Source organism: Stegostoma tigrinum, chromosome 31 (assembly GCF_030684315.1).
Source record: "Stegostoma tigrinum isolate sSteTig4 chromosome 31, sSteTig4.hap1, whole genome shotgun sequence".
Taxonomy (NCBI): domain Eukaryota; kingdom Metazoa; phylum Chordata; class Chondrichthyes; order Orectolobiformes; family Stegostomatidae; genus Stegostoma; species Stegostoma tigrinum.
The window spans coordinates 21824091-21845794 of NC_081384.1; the positions used below are offsets into that span (position 1 = coordinate 21824091).

Consider the following 21704-nt stretch of genomic DNA (forward strand, 5'->3'; position numbering starts at 1 on the left):
TTTCAGTTTCACACAAGAGTACAGAACTTTGAGAAATTTCTTTGCTGTGCACACCTGAAAAGTGAAGTCTGCAGGACTGCCTATAGCTTCAAACGTCTTGATTGCACTCTCACCGATGACTGTACCACTGAAGTAGGTTTGCTGTATTTTCTTTTCCCTAATGAAAATGAATGAAAAAAAAGTTTAATTGGGACACCACTATCACATTGGTGAACTAACGTCATGTTGAATTAACCAATAACAACGGTTTGTGGACTAAAGCAACGGGATTAAGTAGCTAACTTTGATAAACTGCTCTGGTGAATAAAGGAGCAAGGGGTAACCAATTGTTAAAGGTTTGTTGGTACACTTGATGACTGCAGCCGATCATCTACTAACTGGAGTTCTTATATTCAGTTGCAATGTAAAAAAACAATGATCTCAAACACAGTAATTGCAGAATATAATATTTGAAGATAGAAAGTTTTGCACTTCTTTAATAAAATTTAATGTGATGCCATTGCCAAGATGAACTCCACCTACTCAGTCATTGGCAGTGACATCACCCTGCCACAACATGTTGCGGTGAAGTCGCTGATATAAATGATGCCCTCACTAGCCTTGCATTGCTCGCAGCTAGCATCCTTGGCATCTGCCTCTCCAGCTCCACTCAGATGAGATTTTCCCCACAGCTCTGTCCATTCTTCCTGACCCAGCCTCCCTTGCTGCATTCCCTCACTCCTCCTCACCCCTCCATCACCATACTCCCCAGTCCACTCTGTGCACAAGGATTTCACTGCCTGTAAGATCTCAGATGATGGTAATGTTGGGCAAGTCAGATCCCAGAATTAAACCTGGATGAAAGACCATATGTTTGTTTTTACAGTTAGTCACTGAAGCGTATTCACACAAAGCTGCAGAAGTTCTTTTAACAACAGAGTCACAGAATGCAGAAAATACTTTTTGGCTCATCATGTCTTTGCTCACCAATTCATGCTTGGTTCCAGCACTTGGCCCATAACCTTGAATGTTATGATATTTCAATGCTTATTCGAGGTTTTTAATGATTGTAGGGTTTCCTACCCAAACTCCCATCCCAAGCAGTGCATTCCAGATTCCCATCACCCTCTGGGTGGAAAAGAAAATCCTTCCTCAAATCCGTTCTAAATCTCCTGCTTTTCACCTTAAAATTGTATTTTTTCATTATTGCCACTTCAAATAAGGGGAACTAAGTTTTCTCTGCTTTTACAACAAAAAGACAATTTGATCCTATCCAGTCTTTCATCACAGGCAATATCCTGCTCCAACACAGGCAACATCCTGATAAATCTCCTCTGCACACCCTCACGGCAATCACAACCTTCCAATAATGAGATGACCAGAAATGCACACAGTACTCCAGCATTCAGAACATACATTTATTACTTCCTTATGCTTCTCATTAAAGAATGTTCTGATAAATGTTAATTCATAAGTGTCATTATTATAAACCTATATTCCATAATTCAAATTATGATGTTACAGGTGTCATGTTATGTCTCACAGCCTATATGCCAGCACATCTTTAACATACATGCTCATGATATCGTCACTGCACACTGTATCATAGCACGTGACCTCAGGGTTTAAGACTCATACATCATCTTACGAAGCATGACATGTAATGGAAGCATACTGCTGTTTAGAGCTGAATAGTTTAATGAGAGCCTAGGCCCTGATCTGCTTGGGAGTGTACTAATTATACATATTTGTGAACTGTGATAAGTCTCTGTTGGATTCTTCAATATCATGTGATCCACACTGAGTTTCTTATGTTATAAAAATTGCAGTAGCCCAGAGTTTTGTTACATTGTTAACTGGATCCCAGGTGCTAGAAAAATATTCAGCCTTTTAGGTAAAGGCAGCATTTTGTTAAGAGGTATCACGTATATCATACTTCCAGGATGTAAATAAGCTCAAATTAACTGTAATATATCGATTACATACTTACACAGAAAGGCTAACTTGTAGCTGAATTTCCACAGATATTGACGCTAAAACTGGGTTCAAGTCACTTTGTGTACTTTCTCTGTTTGAAAAATAATAAAACATATTTGAGTTACAATTTATACAATTCTTAATTTCATGGCTACATCACATAAAATTGACGCAAAAAACTTCTTTTGCTGTGGCGCAGTGAGACATGTATTTTTGCCAGTGATTATCCATATGATGGCCAACAGTTTCCAATAACATAATCATTGGATTGGACAGAAAATCAAACAGCTATAACAAAGTGTGGAGCTGGAGGAACACAGCAGGCCAAGCAGCATCAGTGGAACAGGAAAGCTGACATTTCAGGTTCGGATCTTTCTTCAGAAATAGAAATCTGAAGAAGGGTCCTGACCCAAAACGTTAGCTTTCCTGTTCCTCTGATCCTACCTGGCTTGCTGTGTTCCTCCGGCTCCACACTTATGTCTGACTCCAGCATCTGCAGTTCTTGCTATCTCGGGTAAATCAAGCAGATTGTTTTTATGCAACAGAGTCATCAGAAAGCTTAATGCTACAGTAACCATTTCATGTATCAGGTGACTGGCATAGGAAACATTTAGGAAGACTTTTCTGGTCTTTTTAAAATGTGGTCCTCTCCCCAAATGTTCCACTGTAGTTATTTTTCCAACACTATCCTTGGAAAAAATCCAAATCCCAACAACTTCCTGCATAAAATGATTCTTATCACTTTTTGCTTCAATTTCTTAGTGGTCATTTTGAATGTTTACTCTCCAGTAATCATTTACTAACCAACCATGTGAACATTCTTCCCTTTTTGTGTCAACAACATGCACCCTCCTATAACCCCACCCTCATCCTAGTTTTGAGGAACTCATTCAGATCTCCTCTCAATTTTCTTTGTTCTAGTTAAAAATGGATGATGTTTTAGCCTCTTCTTCATAAAAATATTTTCTTCTCTCTCTCTCTCTCTCTATTTTTATGAATCTTATCCTTGCTTTTACCCTGGGCTGGAATTTTCAGTTCTTTGTATTTGTACCTATTCAAATATTAAGTGATTTATAAACAGTTCTAATAAATGGATAACTTAACTGCATCTTTAATCCAAAACATCAGCATTTTTTCTCGAATCTTCACAGGGCTGGAACTTGTTGGACCGAGTGATGGTCAGGGAACCAGTTATGTTGTGAAGCCCTGACAGAATCAAGGAGTCTTTAGGTACTGAAATAGCCACTAAGAAGCTTCTCTTGTGATTGAAGTCCACAGGTAACAAAACCCAAGCCACTGGGAGCTGTCAGCCAATCTCAATCCACCTTCAATCAATCTAAATCAGTCTTAAGTTACTCTATGTCGTCAGTGCCAAGTGATGACTTCGGTCAGCACTGTATTAATGAGGGACTGGGGAATGTCACAGGATCCCAGATCAAATATAACTAAGAGTGGTATGGGAGATGTGGGGTGGAGGCCATTGGTGGGGTGCACTTTTGTCAGAGGCCAAGGCACAAGAGTGGGGGAAAGCTTTCAGCAGCTCTCTCCTGCTTGATGCTGCGTCTCTCAATTAGGCACAGGGTGACCGATGATAAAGGACTTCCTCCCTTCACCTCTTAGTTAAGGGTGGCACCGTGGCTCAATGGTTAGCACTGCAGCCTCACAGTGCCAGGGAACTGGGTTCAATTCCAGCCTCAGGCAACCATCTGTGTGGAGTTTTCACATTCTCCCTGTGTCTGCATGGGTTTGCTCCAGTTTCCTCACACAGGCCAAAGATGTGCAGGCTAGATGGATCGGCCATGCTAAATTGCCCGTAGTGTTCAGGGGTGTGTGGCTTACAGCGGGATACGTCTGGGTGGGATGCTCCAAGGGGCAGTGTGGACTTGTTGGGCCAAAGAGCCTGTTTCCACACTGTAGGCAACCTAATCTTCCCCAATCCCCAGCTTCCCCCAAGGCTGTGACAGCCTCTAAAGGGAAAGGTACGCATTAAATCCCTGAAGCATTAGTAATTTGTGCTGGCCTCCCACTCCTAAGGCCAGTCCTAACTTTATTAAGAAAATATGGAAGCAGCAAGGGACAAATTCTGAGACAAAAATAACTTTGTTTTCAAAAATCAATCTGGGGATGGAGTTTTAACAGAAGTAAGTAACAAAAAAAAACTGAAGCAAAAACAGAAATTGCTGCAAAATCTCAGCAGGTCTGCAGAGACTCCACAAACGCTGCCAGACCAGCTGAGCTTTTGCAGCAATTTCTGTTTTTGCTCCTAATTTACAGCATCCATAGTTCTTTCGGTTTTTATTTTCAAACACATTGAATGCTTACGTTTGAAGTTGGAGTTCCACATCAATCTCTCTTGTGTTAAGAGTAATTCCAGTTACTTCCAGAATTATGTTGAGCGTAGCCTACAAAAAAAAGTGCCAATATTATGCTTTTCTGACGTTTATGTTTGCTGTCAAACCTTTTATCAATTTCACCTCTCTGCTTCAAACAGAATTTGAGATCAGATTAAAACTGGAGACATATGAATTTATTCCAGCAATTGCTGTTCTTCACCTCAATCTTTGATTCAGAAGTAGGAGGGCAGATATTAGCACTCCCACTGTATCCGGTGCAGTATTTACAATTTTCAATCTCAGAGTTTAAAATTAAAAACAATATCAACAGAAGAATGCAATTTTGCTAGTAATTGTTTTATTGAAAATGTCATAAGTAATGCCTTTTCTGAACTTGGGGCAAAACAAAACAATAAAAGCCCTAGGGTGTGGGACTAATGCTTTAAATCGGTATTCCTACAGATTGCCGATCTCACTTGTGCTATTGAATGGCAGAGCGAGACACAGTTATTTGAGAAAGGCTCCAGAGAATCAATGGTGGTCAGTTGCTGTACCGCAGTCTAGGGGAAAATTGATTCAAACACCTGCCTGGTACCAGGCTGCCCTCGATATTTCCAAAGGGCTTATTTTTCTAGTTGTATCTAGTCACCTGTTAACTTCACATACCTGCATTCCTTTAGCACAAAATATCATCTCATTTGGCTGTGAGGCACAGCAGGGTGAAAGATCAGTTGCACTATTGCAGTCATTTAGAAAAAAACAATAACTTAAGTAAATATATGTAGCATGGAAGTTTTTAAATGACAACCTGCTTAACATTGTAAATCATGCTGCCACATTAGTTGAGGTGCGTGTAATTATAAAGGATAGTTTCACCATCTAGTGGTCAGGAATGATCATTGCATATGTTTGAAACAAGTCATTCCAGATTGCATTTTCTGAAGAAGGGTCTAAGCCCAAAGCATCAGCTTTCCTGATCCCCTGATGCTGCTCGACCTGTTGTCTTCATCCAGCTCTACACCTTGTTATTCCAGATTGCATTTTGTGATTACACTGGAAGCAAATGGAAAATATGGTTTGCACTCTTCATAATAATCTTCCTTTTGTTGTATGTGTGCACGTTTATCCATGACCCTTTCATAGAACATAGAAAAGTACAGCACAGTATAGGCCCTTCGGCCCACGATGTTGTGCCGTGGAATAGTCCTAATCCAAAAAAAAATCTAACCTACATTACCCTCAATTCACTGCTGTCCCTGTTCATGTCCAGCAGTCGCTGAAATGTCACTAATGACTCTGCTTCCATGACTACCACTGGCAAACTATTCCATGCGCTCACAACTGTCTGGGTGAAGAACCTCCCTCTGACATCTCCTCTACACCTTCCTCCTAACATCTTAAAACTATGACCCCTCGTGGCAGTCAATCCTGCCCTGGGGAAGAGTCCTGCAGTCCGTCAAACAAACAAATAGTCTAACAGAGTTTTCAGAAGGCTCAGATGAAATCTTAAAAGAAATGTGACTTGCATTATTAATAAATTGAACAGATCCACACATTGGGGGATAGGGTTGCTACCTCTAAATTATTGCAGAGGACAACACCAGTTTTGTTTGTGGACAAGGCTTATTGGTTACCCACAGTTTTTTCAGCTCTCTCTCACACCTCCAAGCAGTTTTAACATGCTCAAGTGGGATATATGCCATCATGTCAGCTCAGCTGGTGAGCTCACCTATGTGAGGTCAACATTTCCTGGACTTCATTTTCTGAGTGTCACTCTTCTAACTGCATGCATTCTGGAGCCAGGGAAGCGGACAATGATCTGAGCGAGTGGATAATGGATCTGAAGCAAAATGCCAGCAAGATGTGTGACATATCCACGGCATATTCCTGACAAAGAGGATATTTAGCCAGTCATCTCAGAAAAGCTTGGGACCTTACAGTGTACATTCCCACAGTGAGCAAGTTAGTCAGGCCACAATTATGCTGCTTCTTACGGATGAAGTGGCTGGCACAAGACTGCATCCAAACTTCATCAACAGGTGGGAACCTGAAAAGTAAAATCCATTACATATACACCCAAGAATGTTATCTGTCAAGGAGTTTTAAAAAGTTAAAAGCACAGCAATTTTTTTATATGGAACATATTAAAGCCTCAACTTGTTTCTATGTAAATGGGAAGAAATGAATTAATGCAGGAATGACAAGTGACTTGAAATAAATGAAAACTTCCAGAAAAGTACATCTGTTTTTCAGAAAACAGCTTCCTCTGATGGTGTAAGGTGTCAAAGGGTAAAATTTGGATTCTACCAGTGACACCTTTTAAAGTTTCAACTTAATACCTCGAGAAAGCATCAATTGTGAAGCTATGAAATTCAAACTATGAAACTCATCTCTACAGAACTCATTTGATGGAAGTGATTATTTCCTGTAGAGATAGTGGACTTCAACATCCAGAGCTATAACACAGATAATCTATTCAATGCTGAGGAATACAATTAGATGATACACTTGATGATCACAGATTACATGCTTGTCCATTTAAGCCTGATAGATTATGATTGAATGCAAGTAGTAAACACCTACCATCTGATTCTTCTTGAAAGGATTTCCCAATTCACAAATCACGGTGTAACGATCTGCAGGATCACACCTGACTGATTCCTGAGAAGGAAGACATAAGAGTAAGTCTTCATTTTCCACCCTCTAGTCTCAGAATGAAGGCCGCAGTGTATGTCTGTTAAATTGGTAGCTCCACAATGCTCCCCTATGAGCTCATTGGTGGGTACTCAACAGTGAAGAGCATCAACGCCAGAGTTGACTCCAAATTAATATTGCACATTGTTGACAATATGCCTCCTTTGCAGCTGCAGTAACCAAATAGGATCCTGCCTAATTTTCTCTTAACTATACAATGGTGAATGCCTCGGCCGAGCACAGCTGAGATTAACCAACTCAATATAGATCAGAGAATCAAACAAAGGAGCATTCTACACTCTATCAGATGGGACTACAGTAGTAGCATGTTGTGTGATGTCTCACCTTCAGTATGACATTGAACAGACATGATCAATAACATATCATCACTGCATCATAGTGTGTGACCTGAAGGTGTAAAGGTCTTAGACCCATTCCCATTACTTGGAAGCACTTGAAGCATGCTCTTCTGCTGTTTATGCAGAGCTTAACACTAGCCTAGACACTTAAGTCTGTGAATGTAGTAATTGTATTTAATAGTGAGTTAGAATCAAACATCTGTTGGATCTTTTAATTCCACATTATCAGTGTCTAGGTTACATTATGAGGGATAACATAAGCGTTGCTCCATTAGGTAAAGCCAAATATCTAATCTCTAGTGGTCAGGATCACATTAGCAGTGTGTTTATTATGCACCATTGTGATGTGGTGGTGGCAAATGATATCTGAACAACTTAACAACCACCACAACAACAGTAAATGTGGGCACCTGTGTGGGAAATAAAGGCCCATGTTTGTCAAGGGCCAATAATCGCAAGCCTGCAGTGCAAATTGGAGTTGTAATCTCAAGACTTTAAGGAATCCCAGGTAGAGCTAGCACTGAGGGAATTTCCCAAGAAATTGAAGATTCTGATGGACAATTCAACTGTAGCTGGAATCCTCTGAAAGTATCCATTTAAATTTGAGAATTCAGAGACTTCCACTGTAGTTACCCGGGAAAATACACACAACAAAACAAAGTCGAACTCTTGGATAAGGTGATCCCCACCTCTCACAAGCTACTATTCACATCCCAGACACCTTACAATTAAACTGATCACCTGCTGTCAGATCCAACACCGCTCTCAACTCCTCATTCCTCAGACTTGACAAACCTGACAACCATTGGTCTTTCTGCCTCAGAGCTGATATCTCTCATCCCCTTTGCAGGACTTGACACCTGCCATCTCCTGGCCAGAAGCTCTTTATCCCCTGAACACTCAATTTCTTAGCTGGCATCCTTCCCACATTGTGCCCACAATGCACCATTCCCACCTGACTCCCTACCGTCAGACTTACATCACAAAGTTACCCTTTCATGGAGCTGTTAAAGTGGCCTGTGTGCTGCTGGACATTTAAATCATAAAGCATGGCAACGACTGCTGTGGTAAAGGGCCATAGTTAGCCTTTCCCTGGCCATCTTGCACTAGAGGACACAGTTGAACTGAAGGTATATTCTGTATTTCTGCAGGGTTCATGGCTGGAAACGCCTACCAGAAATGTGGAGCCCTTGAGAAATGTAAGTATTTCGGAGCACAGTGGTAATTTGATCACATTTGTCCCATATTTGATGCAATTGTAACTTGCTCTTTAACCCTAAACAACTCGTATCAAACAAGATTCCGAATCAATACAGAGCTGAAGCTTAGATTATCATCTGCCAAGCTCCCAATAATGAGAAACATTAAGTTCTTGTCCACTTACTGCACGAATACCAACATATGTCAACGTATCAGGTAGGGTAATGTTGAGCCTGGCCTGGTGAGCATCTTCGCCATTAGTGGCATTTGTTGGGAAATTTGTAACATTCACTTGCAACACAAGCTTTTTGGAATATGGGTTGGATTGTGGATCAAAGTCCAAGATTTGCTTGCCCCTTTTTCTGAGATGAAAGCAGAAAGAAGGAATCAGTGCCAGCCTAGCTTAAAATTGGCAGCAGCAATACAATCAAACATAAATTCCCCTAATAACATTAACATTTCCTCCTGTAATTTCCATTCTTTCCTTCCAACTTTACTCTCTCAAATCTTCAATCTGTGTCAGCAGGATTTAATTCCCAATTTTCCTGTAAATCTGTGTAGACATTCAAAAGAAGACAAAAAAAATGCTGGCGATCACAGCAGGTCAGACAGCATCCATGGAGATAGAAGCAAGCTAATTTTTGAGAGCCTAGATGACTCTTCATTGGAGCTGAAGTGAAGTGTGGACAGAGCAGCACTTATGCAGTAGCTGTTGGGTGGAGGCATTGGGCTGCTGGGGGTGGGGGAGGGGGGCCTGGGGGGAAGGATGCTGATAGTTCAGAGTAACTGATCGGAAATTAACAATGGCAGAACAATGGTTTGTCTAAGTGCCAGACTGGAAAGAACAGACAGTCCCACTGGGGTGGGGGGGAAGGGGACAGAGGACATGGAGGCAGAGAATGTAACAAGCAAAGCTTAAAAAAAAACGTAAGGAATGGGTTTGCAATTTGAAGGTGCTGAAATTAATATTGAGCCCAGAAGATTGTAACATGCCTAGTCTGAAGAGGAGACGTTGCTCCTCCAGTTTTTGCTGGAGCATTGCAACATGCTGAGGACAGACAAGTGGGCATGTGAGCAGGACGCAGTGTTAAAATGACCGGCTAATGGAAGGTCAGGGTCATGTGTCTGCACGGACTGGGGGTGCTCTGCAAAGCGGCCACCCAGTCTGCGCTTGGTTTCTCCAATGTGGAGCAGGCCACATTGGGTGCAATGAATGCAATACACAAGATTGGAGGTGGTACAGATGAAGCGCTGCTTCACCTTGAAAGAATATTTAGGCCCTTGGATGGTGGGCATAAATAAAAAAAATGGAGAAAATGCTGGAGAAACTCAGCAGTTCTGGCAGCTTCTGTTGAGGGAGAGACAGTATTAATGTTGTGAGTCCAATATGACTGGCAGTTCTAAAGAAGAATCACCAAATAAAAACCAAAAGAACTGCAGATGCTGTAAATCAAGAACAAAAATAAAGTTGCTGGAAAAGCTCAGCAGGTCTGGCAGCATCTGTGAAGGAGAAAACAGAGTCAATGTTTCGGGTCCATTAACCCTTCCTCAGTTCCGCTGAGCTTTTCCAGCAACTTTGTTTTTGTTGTTGCTAAAGAAGAATCATACTGGACTCAAAATGTTAACTTTTTCTCCCCTGCTTAAGCATTCACACTTGCATGCACATTTAAACACACTTCCCACATCCTCCTCTCCACCAGTTCTGAAAAATAAAGAACAGACAGATGCTACCAGACCTGCTGACTTTCTCCAGCATTTTGTTTTTGTTTTATCCAATACACCAGCGTTTCCTGCTTTTTCCCTTACCTTCTTATGGGATGGAAAACCTCATTGTTCCCCAATCTGCCAAATGCATGTTTCAGTTGGAGGTTGCTGTTGCATATGCGGTCATTGCCACATTCCTTCTGAATATGTATCTGTAAGAAGCATTTCTTGTATATATTAAAACAGGAAATCCAGCGAAAAGTGCAAAACTAATGCTGTGGAAAACACTTTATTTTTAAAATTTAATTCAAGCCGATATAAAGGATTATGGATTTTCCCACCGTGCTTGGAAGAAATTTATCGATGCCTATCCAAACTTAGTAATTTTAATTGTCAAATACCGTCCTGCCCCTACCCCCAACCCTGGAGTTATAACAGCTGGTCCCTGCTCACATTCCAACAACCTGTCAAAATGCCACTAATCACATCCAAATGTAGGTCATTCTTGTGAGATATTCAACCACATACTAATCCTACTTCTGCACTAAACGAATTTTCACACCTGAGGACTTGCACCACAGATGACTACATAATCAGAAGAAAAAAATCCATTCCCTTTATTAAATCCTGGAGCACGAAGGCCATTTCTGTAACAGAGAGGTCACGTCACTCAGGACAGACCAGTGATCATAATAAGATTTCTGATGTGTGTGGCTTAATTAATATCAGCAAAAATGTGAAGAATGTTTGAAAATATTCTTTTAATCAATGTATTATTGATAGTATTGATATGTATTATTAGTTATATGATACAACCATGATCATTGTTTACTTCATTGGTAATTAATAAAAAACCTTTTTCGCCGCTCTCTTGTATTTCCACCAAGAAATAAAAAATTCCCAACATGTGACATGATTCTTGGCTCATTTCTAGGCCCTAACTTCCTATATGTTTTTTTGAACCTCCTCTGATTGTTTTGCACCCTCCCCATTTTCCTCACTGCTTACTGCTCTTCAGAAGTTACTGAGATAGTGATTATATGTCCCACCTTACCTCTTCCAGGCCAGTATGGTCTTGCAATATATTCAAAATGGGATAATTATTCATTTCAGCCTTTCTTCCTCTAGCTTCACTGTTATTGTCGATAGAATAATTTAAAGTGACCGAAATAGGTTGAAGCTTATCTTCCACGTTGTCCTGTAAAATGCAAGGGAGATTATTTTAGTGCAAACAAAAATCAGGAGTTTGATTTGCCAAGGAGACGAATACTATATTAAACCCCTGATGCTCAGTTAAGACTTCAGGCTTTATCGTACTCAGTTGTTCAGCCTTAGAAGAGCTGAGTCTAAAAGCGTTTGAATCAGTCTTAGAAATAAGCCAGAATTTTGTGACAGGAAGTTCTTGCAAATGTTGAGATTTTTAAGTCCACAATCAAATGGGATAATGGCTGGAGGATACAGAAATCAATATCAAAAATTCTACATGTAATAAAAGAAGTTAACAGTGGAATACAATAAATCATAAAAGATCAACTGGGATGACGATGTTGGAACAAACAAGAGATGACAAGGGATTGGAACAAAGAGAAGAGCAAAAGTGAGAAAAATTAGACAGTGCTACACGGACTCGACAAAAAGTTAAAGATGAATATGTATGATCAATTTAGATAAGCTGAACAACAAAGTACAGAGCAGCGTACAAAGGAACTGAATGACTGCTGGGGAATGTGCCATGTCAAGAGGCACGCTTTTCCCTTCATTGGTGGTGCCCGCAATTGGACAATCTGCCCTAGAGTAATATTCCTGTGCACCAATTAAGTGCCAGGGAAGAAGGTCCACTGGGGACATTCCCAACTTGGCAGTCCTTGTGGTGAATTAACAGTCACTTATAGTCCTCAACACACCACCTCCCGGATTTCTCGCCTGCTAGAAAGATGGGCAAAGTGGCTGGTTTTTGACTGGGTACTGGCATGGCTGCCTGCCCTTACTTTTGTCTACCTTTTGCAGTGGCAGGGGTATGCAGAGTGGGTGGGGGCTTGTGGGGAAGTTGGGGCTCCACTTAACCCAATCTGGGCAATTGAGAGGCATGGATAGCCTCTGAAAGACATCCCTTGCCTTTCCCACTGAATCCCTTCACCCTATGACACCCTCCCCCCTCCTTCACAAACCTGTGAAAAGCAAAATGGAAAAGACCAACCTTCTCAGCTTGGTTTCCTCAAGATGTAGGTCTCAACTGACAGTGGTTAGGATCCCAAAGCTCCTGGCATTTGATTGGTCAACAGGTTTGGCTGAGCGAGGATTCTGGTATGGAGGCCTATGATAGGGCTGGCAAACTCTCCAGTCAGCTCTTTATAAGCTGATTTTGCTGTATTTTGTGCCACTTTCTTGGCGGATGCAGCGAAATTAGTCTACACCCAACAGACAACACCCACATTTCATCTTAGAGAGATACATTCATAATCAATGATGTTTCTTTGTACTATTGCTCACTAACTCAGCAAGGATCCAGAACAGAGAGGATCCAGAATCTGAACTGTAATGAACTGAGAAGAGCCGAAAGAACTATCCCAGGAGAGCCAAAGCATTGGGAAGAGGGTCTGGGTTAATGGAAAGGACGCCTTAGGATTCAGGAACAATGGGAGGTGGATACCAAAACACGACAACAGCAATATGGAGAGTTTATGTCTGGAAGAGGAGGGAAAGAGTGAGTGAGGAACCAGATTACTGACAGATTCTGTTATTCTGAGAGAAGGTATTTGGATTATTTTGAGAGCCTAGTTTAGCCTAGCTAGGTTACAACAAGATCTCCTGTGCATCACTAACTTCTTCCACTGCACTGGTGGTTTATCACAGAATATCCTAAATGCTGGAATTTCCTTTTTACTTTTCTCTCCTTTAAATGGGGGTGCCTAAAACCTCTGTTTTCATTACGATGTCAATAACCTATTTTAATGTTTCTTGCTTTAAAGTGGTGCCAAATTATGTTTGATTACACCTCTGCAAAGTGCCTGACTCTTGGAGCACAATGGTAGTGTCCCTAGCTCTGGGCCAGAGACTGAGAATCAAGTTTCACTTGCTCGAGAGGTGTGCTATAACATAATTATGGGCCACTTAAAAATACCAGCATCAAAAACCAGCATCAACATTGGGTCAATATGTATATTCAAGACTGAGATTGACAGATTAGTTATTAGTAAGGAAGTCAACGGTTCTCGGGATGAGGCAGGGAAGTGGAGTTGAGAATAATCAGGTCAGCCTTGATCGAACAGAAATGGTAGAATGGACTCAGTGAGCCAAATGGCCTACGTCTGCACCTATGATATATTTTGGGACATATTGAGATTGTGAAAGTGCTACATTACTGCAAATTCTTACATAATTTAACAGTGTCATCGAATCCCTGGAGTGTGGAAGCAGGCCATTCTGCCCATCAAGTCTACACCAACAATCTGCAGAGTAACCCACACAGACCCACACCCTACCCTATCCCTGGAACTCTACACATCCCTTTAGGCACTAGGGGCAATTTAACATGGCCAATCTGCCTAACCTGCACATCTTCAGACTATATTAACAACACTATATTTATAAAATTTGCTACTGTTTTCGTCTGGATTCCAGCCCTAGTTTAGGGAAAGAGTGTAGGAAATAGAGGCGGTAAATCTTAATCAATTATCTGCGTGTTTAAAATTAGCTAATACTAAGCACAGAGTTGAGTGCCTGTGTTATTTCACGCAGTTTACACCATCTCATGCAATTGTATTTTATTTGATGGTTGCATATTTTGGTAAATGAGTGCAAGTACAGTCCAAGAAAAACAAAAGGAACATTCATCATGCACACTTTTCTTTTGTTGTGAAACACCCCCAGGGTCAGAATGGAAATGGCTGTTCGAACAGAAATATAAATCAAGGTAACTTACAACTTTTTTGAACCAAAATTCCTCAGTTTGGCCGAATTTCTATTTGAAAGGATTTTAGTTGAAAACTGGTTTTTTTAGGAGAGGTTAACATGAAGTCTGGACTGTACCAAATGTCATTTTTGAACATACCAGAGCGAGACACTCAACATTCAGCTGAAAGCTTATCTGGAGATTATAATTAAATAGGAAGCATGTTGGCCTTACCATCAACCCTAGCTGGACACTCTGGCATTTGGTTTGTGGCATGGTTAAAATGCCATGATAAATGGCACTGTTTGTCTTAACAAATTTAATACGTGGAGAAGAACGCCTTTCTTTTTCGACCTCCAATGTATATTTAAGACCTGTGCAGAAAGAAGAAAAAGTGAATGCAATGGCCTGCACCAACAATTGGCACCTCGAGGGAATGCCTCCAGTCTATCAAGGCACTTTAAAGAATATAAAGTTGAGTTGGAAAAATAACAGCAGGTGACAATGAGGAACAAAATAGGGTCAGAGCTAAGGAAGGCATGGTCTCAGTAAAAGATTTCGAACAAACACGTCGCCAAGGTATTAGGTGGCAAGTTGACTACGTGCAACATTGTCAACAAACCAAATCCCTAATACCAGATGAAGAAAATGTTTTTGAAATAATTCCATAAAGGCCGGTATCCTGTTACCAAGTTACCATTTAGTTACATGTGCATAGTACATGACACTGACTCGGCTACCTCAGAGCTGGCTCATACAGCGAGCAGAACCCCTTGACGCTCCTATTTATATCTGTCAGCCAGGGCTCCCTGATTGGACGAAGTTGACAGCCCTAATCAGGGAACTCATATTCTACGACGTCCACCTGGCTGACATTGTTCCAATCCCTACAGTTAACAATAATAGAAAGTGACCATTCCAATTGCCGCATAGTAAATATTTACTAGAATAGACCACAGGGTATCATATGGAGGGTAACTGAAAGGAGGCACTGTTTGTTCACATACACCTGAGACTTAAGCCACAAACATTTTTTGGTCAACTACCACCGTACAAAGTCTAATTGGCTACCAGTTTTTCTGAATACACTCACCTCCTGCTTAAAGGAAATGTATAAATCGATTCACAGATTGATATTAAATTTTAAACCTGATATGCAAAATAAATACTTGGCTGGTTCAGATCAATGGTATTGTTGTGTTTTTATTATTCACTATGAGTTAGAAATTATATTTTTATACAGATGTATTTCCAGACTGCCATATCAATCACACTGCAGTCAGGGGCCAAGCATCACTCCAGACACGTGGTGAGATCTATAAATTACACTTGATGTAAAGCTCCTGTAGTTTTGATTAAAAGTGTAATTATCCCAAACTTCAGGGAACCACAAGATACAGCACCTAACTAGAAATTTTAAGTTAATATTTTGATTGTTGATGAATTTGAACAGGTCAGTTGCTCGGATTGCAAAAATAATGCAGATCCAACAACCACACACAATTTCTCCAGTGAGGCCGTTGACTTACAGATTTACATGTGCTACCTTGTTGAAATGTGGTAGCTCATGGAGTGCTGACACTTACCAATACTGCGATTGTACTTTCTATTTCCTGTGCTCACGATGTATGAGAAGCAAACTGTCACTGTGACACTAAATGAAATAGAAAACAGGCAAAACCTTTACAGAAATGTTTATTGTGTGATATAAAATTAATCTATCATTTAAATCTTTACATATCTGTAATGATTTAATTTGTATTAGAAAATATATTATTAATAGCTATGCCAAATGCCACTCATTCCATTCCTAATATAACAAGAAGTAACTGTAATTACTAACATAAAATAAAACTTCCACGTGAGTCTCAAAAGCTTGATATTGAAACATGTTCCTCCCAGAAAAATAATATAATATAGTTAAATTTTTGGGTACCAACATTTCTCTTTCCCAAGATGGGGATACAGCAGTGTTTCCCTTGGACTTTGACAAAAAGAGAGAGCTCCAGAAGCCATCCACAGGCAGCATATGGTAAGGAAATTCTGAATAGTAAGGACCATTTCTGGCTTCTTTGCCAGGGTGCTTCACATTATCACATTTGAGTCATTTGTTTTGTGGTGCAGTGCTAGTATCCTACATTTATGTCATAAAATTAAAACTGAAAAAACTGCGGATGCTGTAAATCTGAACATAAGAGTTCTGAGGAAGGGTCACTTCACCCAAAATGTTAACTCTCAATTTCTCTCTACAGTGCTGTCAGACCTGTTGAGATTTTCCAGCAATTCCTTTTTTTTGTTTTTTTTGTTTCTAGGTCAGAAAATACAGGTTTGAATCCCACAGCCTGTGAAGAGTATTACAAAATTCTCGAACAGTTTGATTAATTTTGTTTTAAAAGAGATGTCAGCATGAATAACAAATGATATTTGGAAACAATGGATTTATGATCTTTCAGTTTAGTTTATTTTCTGTAAAGGTGTTCACAGGGCTACGATCTCTTGGACAATACAGTTTGCTCAGTGGTGAAATGAGATATTGTTAGCTGCAAATCAGGATTTTACATGAATGGTACTGCCAGACAAGAAGCAGCATCTTTCTCCCCTTCTCAAGATCATGGTGTTCCTTGAGGGACACAATATTCTTTTTGAGTTTGAAATCCTTATACCTGTAACCTGGATAAAGCATCTCCTTCTTTTTGTTATGCCCATCTCCACTTCCAGCATATCTCCCTTTCCTCAGTAAATCTATAACAGGGATATCTCTCTTTGTCACATTTCTAGGATTACATAAGAATTACAGCACAGAAACAAGCCATTTGACTCTACCAGTCTATGCTGTTTATGATCTACTCAAGCTTCCTCTCATCTTTCCCCATCTATGTCTCTTGTTGTAATCATCTAATCCCTTCTCCTTCAAGTGTTTGTCTTGCTTCCACTTAAATATGTTCATGCTGTTCGCTTAATAATTGTGTGGTATTGAGCTCCGCATTCTTACCACACTTTGGGTAAAGGTAAAAACCAAAATAACTGTGAATACAGTTTACTCCCTAACCGATACCCCTCCCTATTTTCTGCATATAAACTGATGTTCTCCCAGCCACCTTCAGTTTTGAGGAAGGGTCACCAGACCCAAAATGTTAACTCTATTTTTCTTTTCACAGATGCTGCAAGGCCTGCTGAGCTTTACCAGCAACTTCTGTATTTGTTCCTTTGGGTAAAGCTGTTTCTTCTGACTTTCTTGGCAACTATCTTATATTGATGGCCTCTCGTTATCCTCTTATCCATAAGACGTAGAACTCTTCCTGTATCCAAATATTTAATAATTTTAAATATCCCTAGTAGCTCACCTCTCAGCCTTCTTTATCCAGGAGAAAGAAGATCTAGCCTGTCAACACTTTCCTAATATGGAAACACACGTATGTCTGGTATCATCCTTATAAATCTTCTATTAGGCCTAGTTGTGCCTTCACACTTGACAGGGTTCTGGGTTAGTGAGGAAGAAAATAAAAACCAAAAGAGAATAGGTCCCAAGGTTCAGTGAAGTTAGAAGCAACATAGAGAGAGGTAAGTAGTCCAATGTTGCCTGAGTCAGTGCATTGGCTTAGTGGCTGACTAAAGCAGAGGAGCTCTGAATTGTTCAGGGACTCAGTGACAAACAGTGGGAGTAAGTTAGTTCCTGAAAGTCATTGCCAAGGAACAATAGAGCAAGGAGGCCAAGCTAAGAGAAAATGGAGGGCAAAATAACTGAACTCAAGGCAAAGTAGCAAGATGACGAACAAGTGGCAGCAATTATAGAGAAAAGCTTCCACACAGCCAATACAATGTTAGATTTAAAGTTTCCACACTGTCCATAGACTAATTACTGCACCACAGTTGGTCAAAACCTAAATTTTGTACAGTTGAAATATTAGATAGAAGAGTCTTGGCACAAAACGACTGTGATACTGAAGGTAACATTGCTGTTTATATGTTTAGTAATACTCTCTGTAGGTACTTTGTAATACTGCGCTGGGGATTAAAGCAACACTTCAATCCCAAACATCTGGTCTTGCTCTGGATCTCTTTGTTTTTCATTTGGTATTATATTTTTAGTCTCTTCACACATTCCTAACTCTATTCCCAGTTACATAATTGATACTTAATACTGATGTATTTGCTGAAACCAAAAATCCATCCATAATCACCAACTGTGCATGCTCAACTCTGATTTTTCTAATTATAAAGGAGATTTAATTTCTGAAAAAGTCTGCTTTGTTTGACACCTTTTTACATTTACCAATATATTTAAGCAAGTGATTACAATATACAGTATAATAAGTGTCGAGTGGCCCTCCATGGCTTTTGTTCCAAATGATAACAGTACAGCAGCATGGTTGGAATGAGAATCACCAAACGGTGTTATTTTAATGTCAGCAATCCTCCATTTATAATATAATAATGTCATTTGGAAAATCTAGACCATTGAGTAAAGCTCAGTTAGCTTGTGTGCATAACATTTTATGACACTTGGGCCCCTTGCTTAAATGTTATTGATGGCAGTAAATGAACAAATTATCAGTTATCAAATGTAACAGCAGTTTCAGAGAAAATAACAATATTTCAAAATGCTTACCAGGACTTAATAGTGCAGGTGCTGGGATCAATGATGCTTGGATGTACAGTGAAATTTTTACTAATATTAATAACTGGCCGAGATCTGGAAAGAGATACATGCCATTACTTTCAGAGATTCCACCACTTATACCTAACATGTTCTGGGCTCTTTAATCCTCCTGCTGCCTGTGCACTTCTGCTTTTGCTGAAATTGTATAGACTCAAAGATTGGAAAAGGAACAGAAGCTTAAAATACGTAATGTATTCCCTATCTGTGGGAATCTCCAACAAACTTACGTTTTTCACACATTTTCGTGAAATCTTCCTGCCATTTTTCTCATGATATATTCCTGTATTTACCTTTAAATTGTAAGTTGCTTATTTAAACCTGTCATGTGGTAATTACATACTGCTGCCATCAGAGGTGCTATATTGCCTCGGTTATGTAAAATTCCCAGCTGCACAGCCTGCATTTAAGGGAAATCTTTAAGTTTCAGCTAACTAGACTTTCTTGCTTTTAATTCTTACTGCTTTCCTACTTAACTAAATAATGGTCCAGAGATTCTGATTTCCATCGGACCGGATTCAAGCAATGGTAATCCTCTTTAAAATTACTCACTGATATGTTCGCAATTTTTGTGGCCATGATTCCAAGTCTGACCCATTCAAAATGTATCTGTCAGAGACAACCAGGCAGAAATCTACTGAGTACAGGCATGGTGTTGTAGGTCAAGGCCCACCCTTTTATATGACACTTGCTGCTGTAATTTAAAGGCTAAATATCCCAAGGCACTTTGGCAGTGATGGAGGAAATATAAGTTAGTGCGCAAAGTAAGTGAGGGGATGGGGTGGCAGGTGGATAGGCTGTTCATGGGGGTTGGATGGAAAAGAGAAACCAATTCCAGTAAGATGAGCCATGGTGGAGGTCAGTTGCTCATACTTTAATTGTAATCCTTTCATGTTTCCTGGGTAACTATTAAACTTAAGTAAATCAGAATCCTCTGGAATTTCTTCAGAGGGCTCTACAAACACACAGAGTAATTGCTCAAAAATTCCACTTCCCAGGAATTACCATGGAGTTAGCTAAATCAGGGGATTCCACATGGCCTTAATGTGCAACTCCAGGCTATACTTTTCCAGCGAATCCCTGGCCATCAGAACATCACAGAGAAGTACAGCTAAACGTATGACTTTAAAAGAGAGTCAGAGCCATGTCTGTATATCCTGGTCCAGATACAACTGGCGTCTTAAATCTAACTCCTACAAAAACCCTACGAGCACATCGTACTCATGAGAAGGTCGTACCTCAGTAAAATGACTCTGTCAGATAATGTTCCAATTAGAACATCGGGATAATCATTCCTATCAACATCAAGTCCTCCACTGATTGAATAGCCAAATGTATTGATCGGGTCAGTCTTCTCAAGATCTGCTCCACTGATGACCTTGAAAATGAAAATGAACTCATAACTTATTGTCACAGCATTTCATTGCTCATTTAAAATGTTATTAGCAGAAAATTTCTCATTTTCCACAAAAACAATTTTACCCATGATATTTCTTAATTTTTGATATACTGTCTAAAATTTCACATTATTTCAAATTGTATATAGCTGTGTGTTTGTGTCAAATGGTTTTTACTCATTCCAGATATTTGACTGTTTATATATTTATTTGGCATAACAGGTCTCTTAAGGGCAATAGAAAGAGGAGACAGGATTGCAATTGAGCCCAAATTAGATTTACATATGAGTGTCAGATAGATTTGAAAGGAGATAGTAACACCACCTAGAACAAGTGGCGCTACTAAAAAGGGACATTGCCTTTTGATAGCATCCAACACTAGATTTTTTCAGTTTTATGAGGAATTACATAAAACATTTTTGAATTTCATCACCACCATACTGAACCAAGATATTTTATTTCTTGATGACATAACCAATTAAAGTGCTTGTTTTGGCAACAGCCTGAGCCATCATATTTACATAATGAAACAAAAGGCCAAGTAATGATGAAAGTATCAGTGTAGAAACAGCAGCATTGCTTGAGTTACTGCAGATACAGAATCTGTCACAGACCGAAACTGCACAGATGATCAACACAGCAGCTATGAAATTGATTTTTGGAGCAATATTTTCTTAATTCCAGAACCAAAGGTTTGAAATTATTTGCTGAGCGTTTTGTGGGAGACAGCACAAATCATTCTGGGAATGACATCATTTAATCAAAATTGTACTGAGGCTTAGCTTTGAAATAACAATTTTTGATAATGTAGTTTTGTTGGTAAGTTACTAGGATAGAGAAAAGTAGGCAGCTCTTGGCAGAAATTTCTGCTCAGTTTCTAAGAGTTTTTTGATGCACCATAGTTCACTCAGTGGTAGCAATCCTATCTGTGAATCAATATGGGTTCAATACCCACCCCAGAGAGCTGTACTCAGAATTTGAGGTTGATATTCCAAGTAGTGATGGATGGCTGCATTACTGTGGTGCTGTATTTCACAACATTTTACATCACAACCCTTGCTGCGCGCTTACAAAAACATAAAACATACTATGGCACTGTTTCAAAGATGAGGAGGTCAGTTAGTGTCCTGGCCAATGTTTATCCCAGCCAAAATCAATGAAAACTAGTTGTTTGGACATTGCATTTCATGGATTCTGCAGTTTGCAATTGGACAAAAACTTTTCTACTTTACAACGATGATTATGTTTCAAAAATGACCATTAAAAAAACATAGTATTTATACTAGGGAGATAGTAAGAACGGCAGATGCTGGAGTCAGAGATAACACAGAATGGAGCTGGAAGAACACAGCAGGCCAGGCAGCAACAGAGAAGCAGGGGAGTTGATGGTACGGGTTGGGATCCTTCTTCAGAAATGGGGAGCGGAGGGGTGGGGCTGGGGAAGTTAGTTGGGTTGTTGATAGGTGAGCACAGGCAGGGAATGGTGGTGGTTGGTCAGTGGGATGGGTGGGG

General features: G+C 40.0%; 1 protein-coding gene across 6 annotated transcripts in view; it reads right to left on the minus strand.

Moving 5' to 3' along the window:
* itga3b (integrin, alpha 3b) overlaps positions 1-21704 on the minus strand; it is a 175474-nt gene that overhangs the window by 27675 nt on the left and 126095 nt on the right. For all 6 annotated transcript variants that reach the window (XR_009442858.1, XR_009442857.1, XR_009442856.1 and 3 more), the window contains exons 9-19: positions 20034-20173; positions 18748-18831; positions 15725-15792; positions 14373-14512; positions 11301-11444; positions 10349-10458; positions 8727-8904; positions 6873-6950; positions 4279-4358; positions 1970-2047; positions 55-157 (exon numbers count right to left, since the gene is read on the minus strand). Coding sequence is in view for 3 of the 6 variants with exons in the window: in XM_048560367.2 (XP_048416324.1) it covers positions 55-157; positions 1970-2047; positions 4279-4358; positions 6873-6950; positions 8727-8904; positions 10349-10458; positions 11301-11444; positions 14373-14512; positions 15725-15792; positions 18748-18831; positions 20034-20173 (1203 nt within the window). In the remaining 3 variants the exon portion in view is untranslated. The remainder of the gene's footprint in view (positions 1-54; positions 158-1969; positions 2048-4278; positions 4359-6872; positions 6951-8726; positions 8905-10348; positions 10459-11300; positions 11445-14372; positions 14513-15724; positions 15793-18747; positions 18832-20033; positions 20174-21704) is intronic.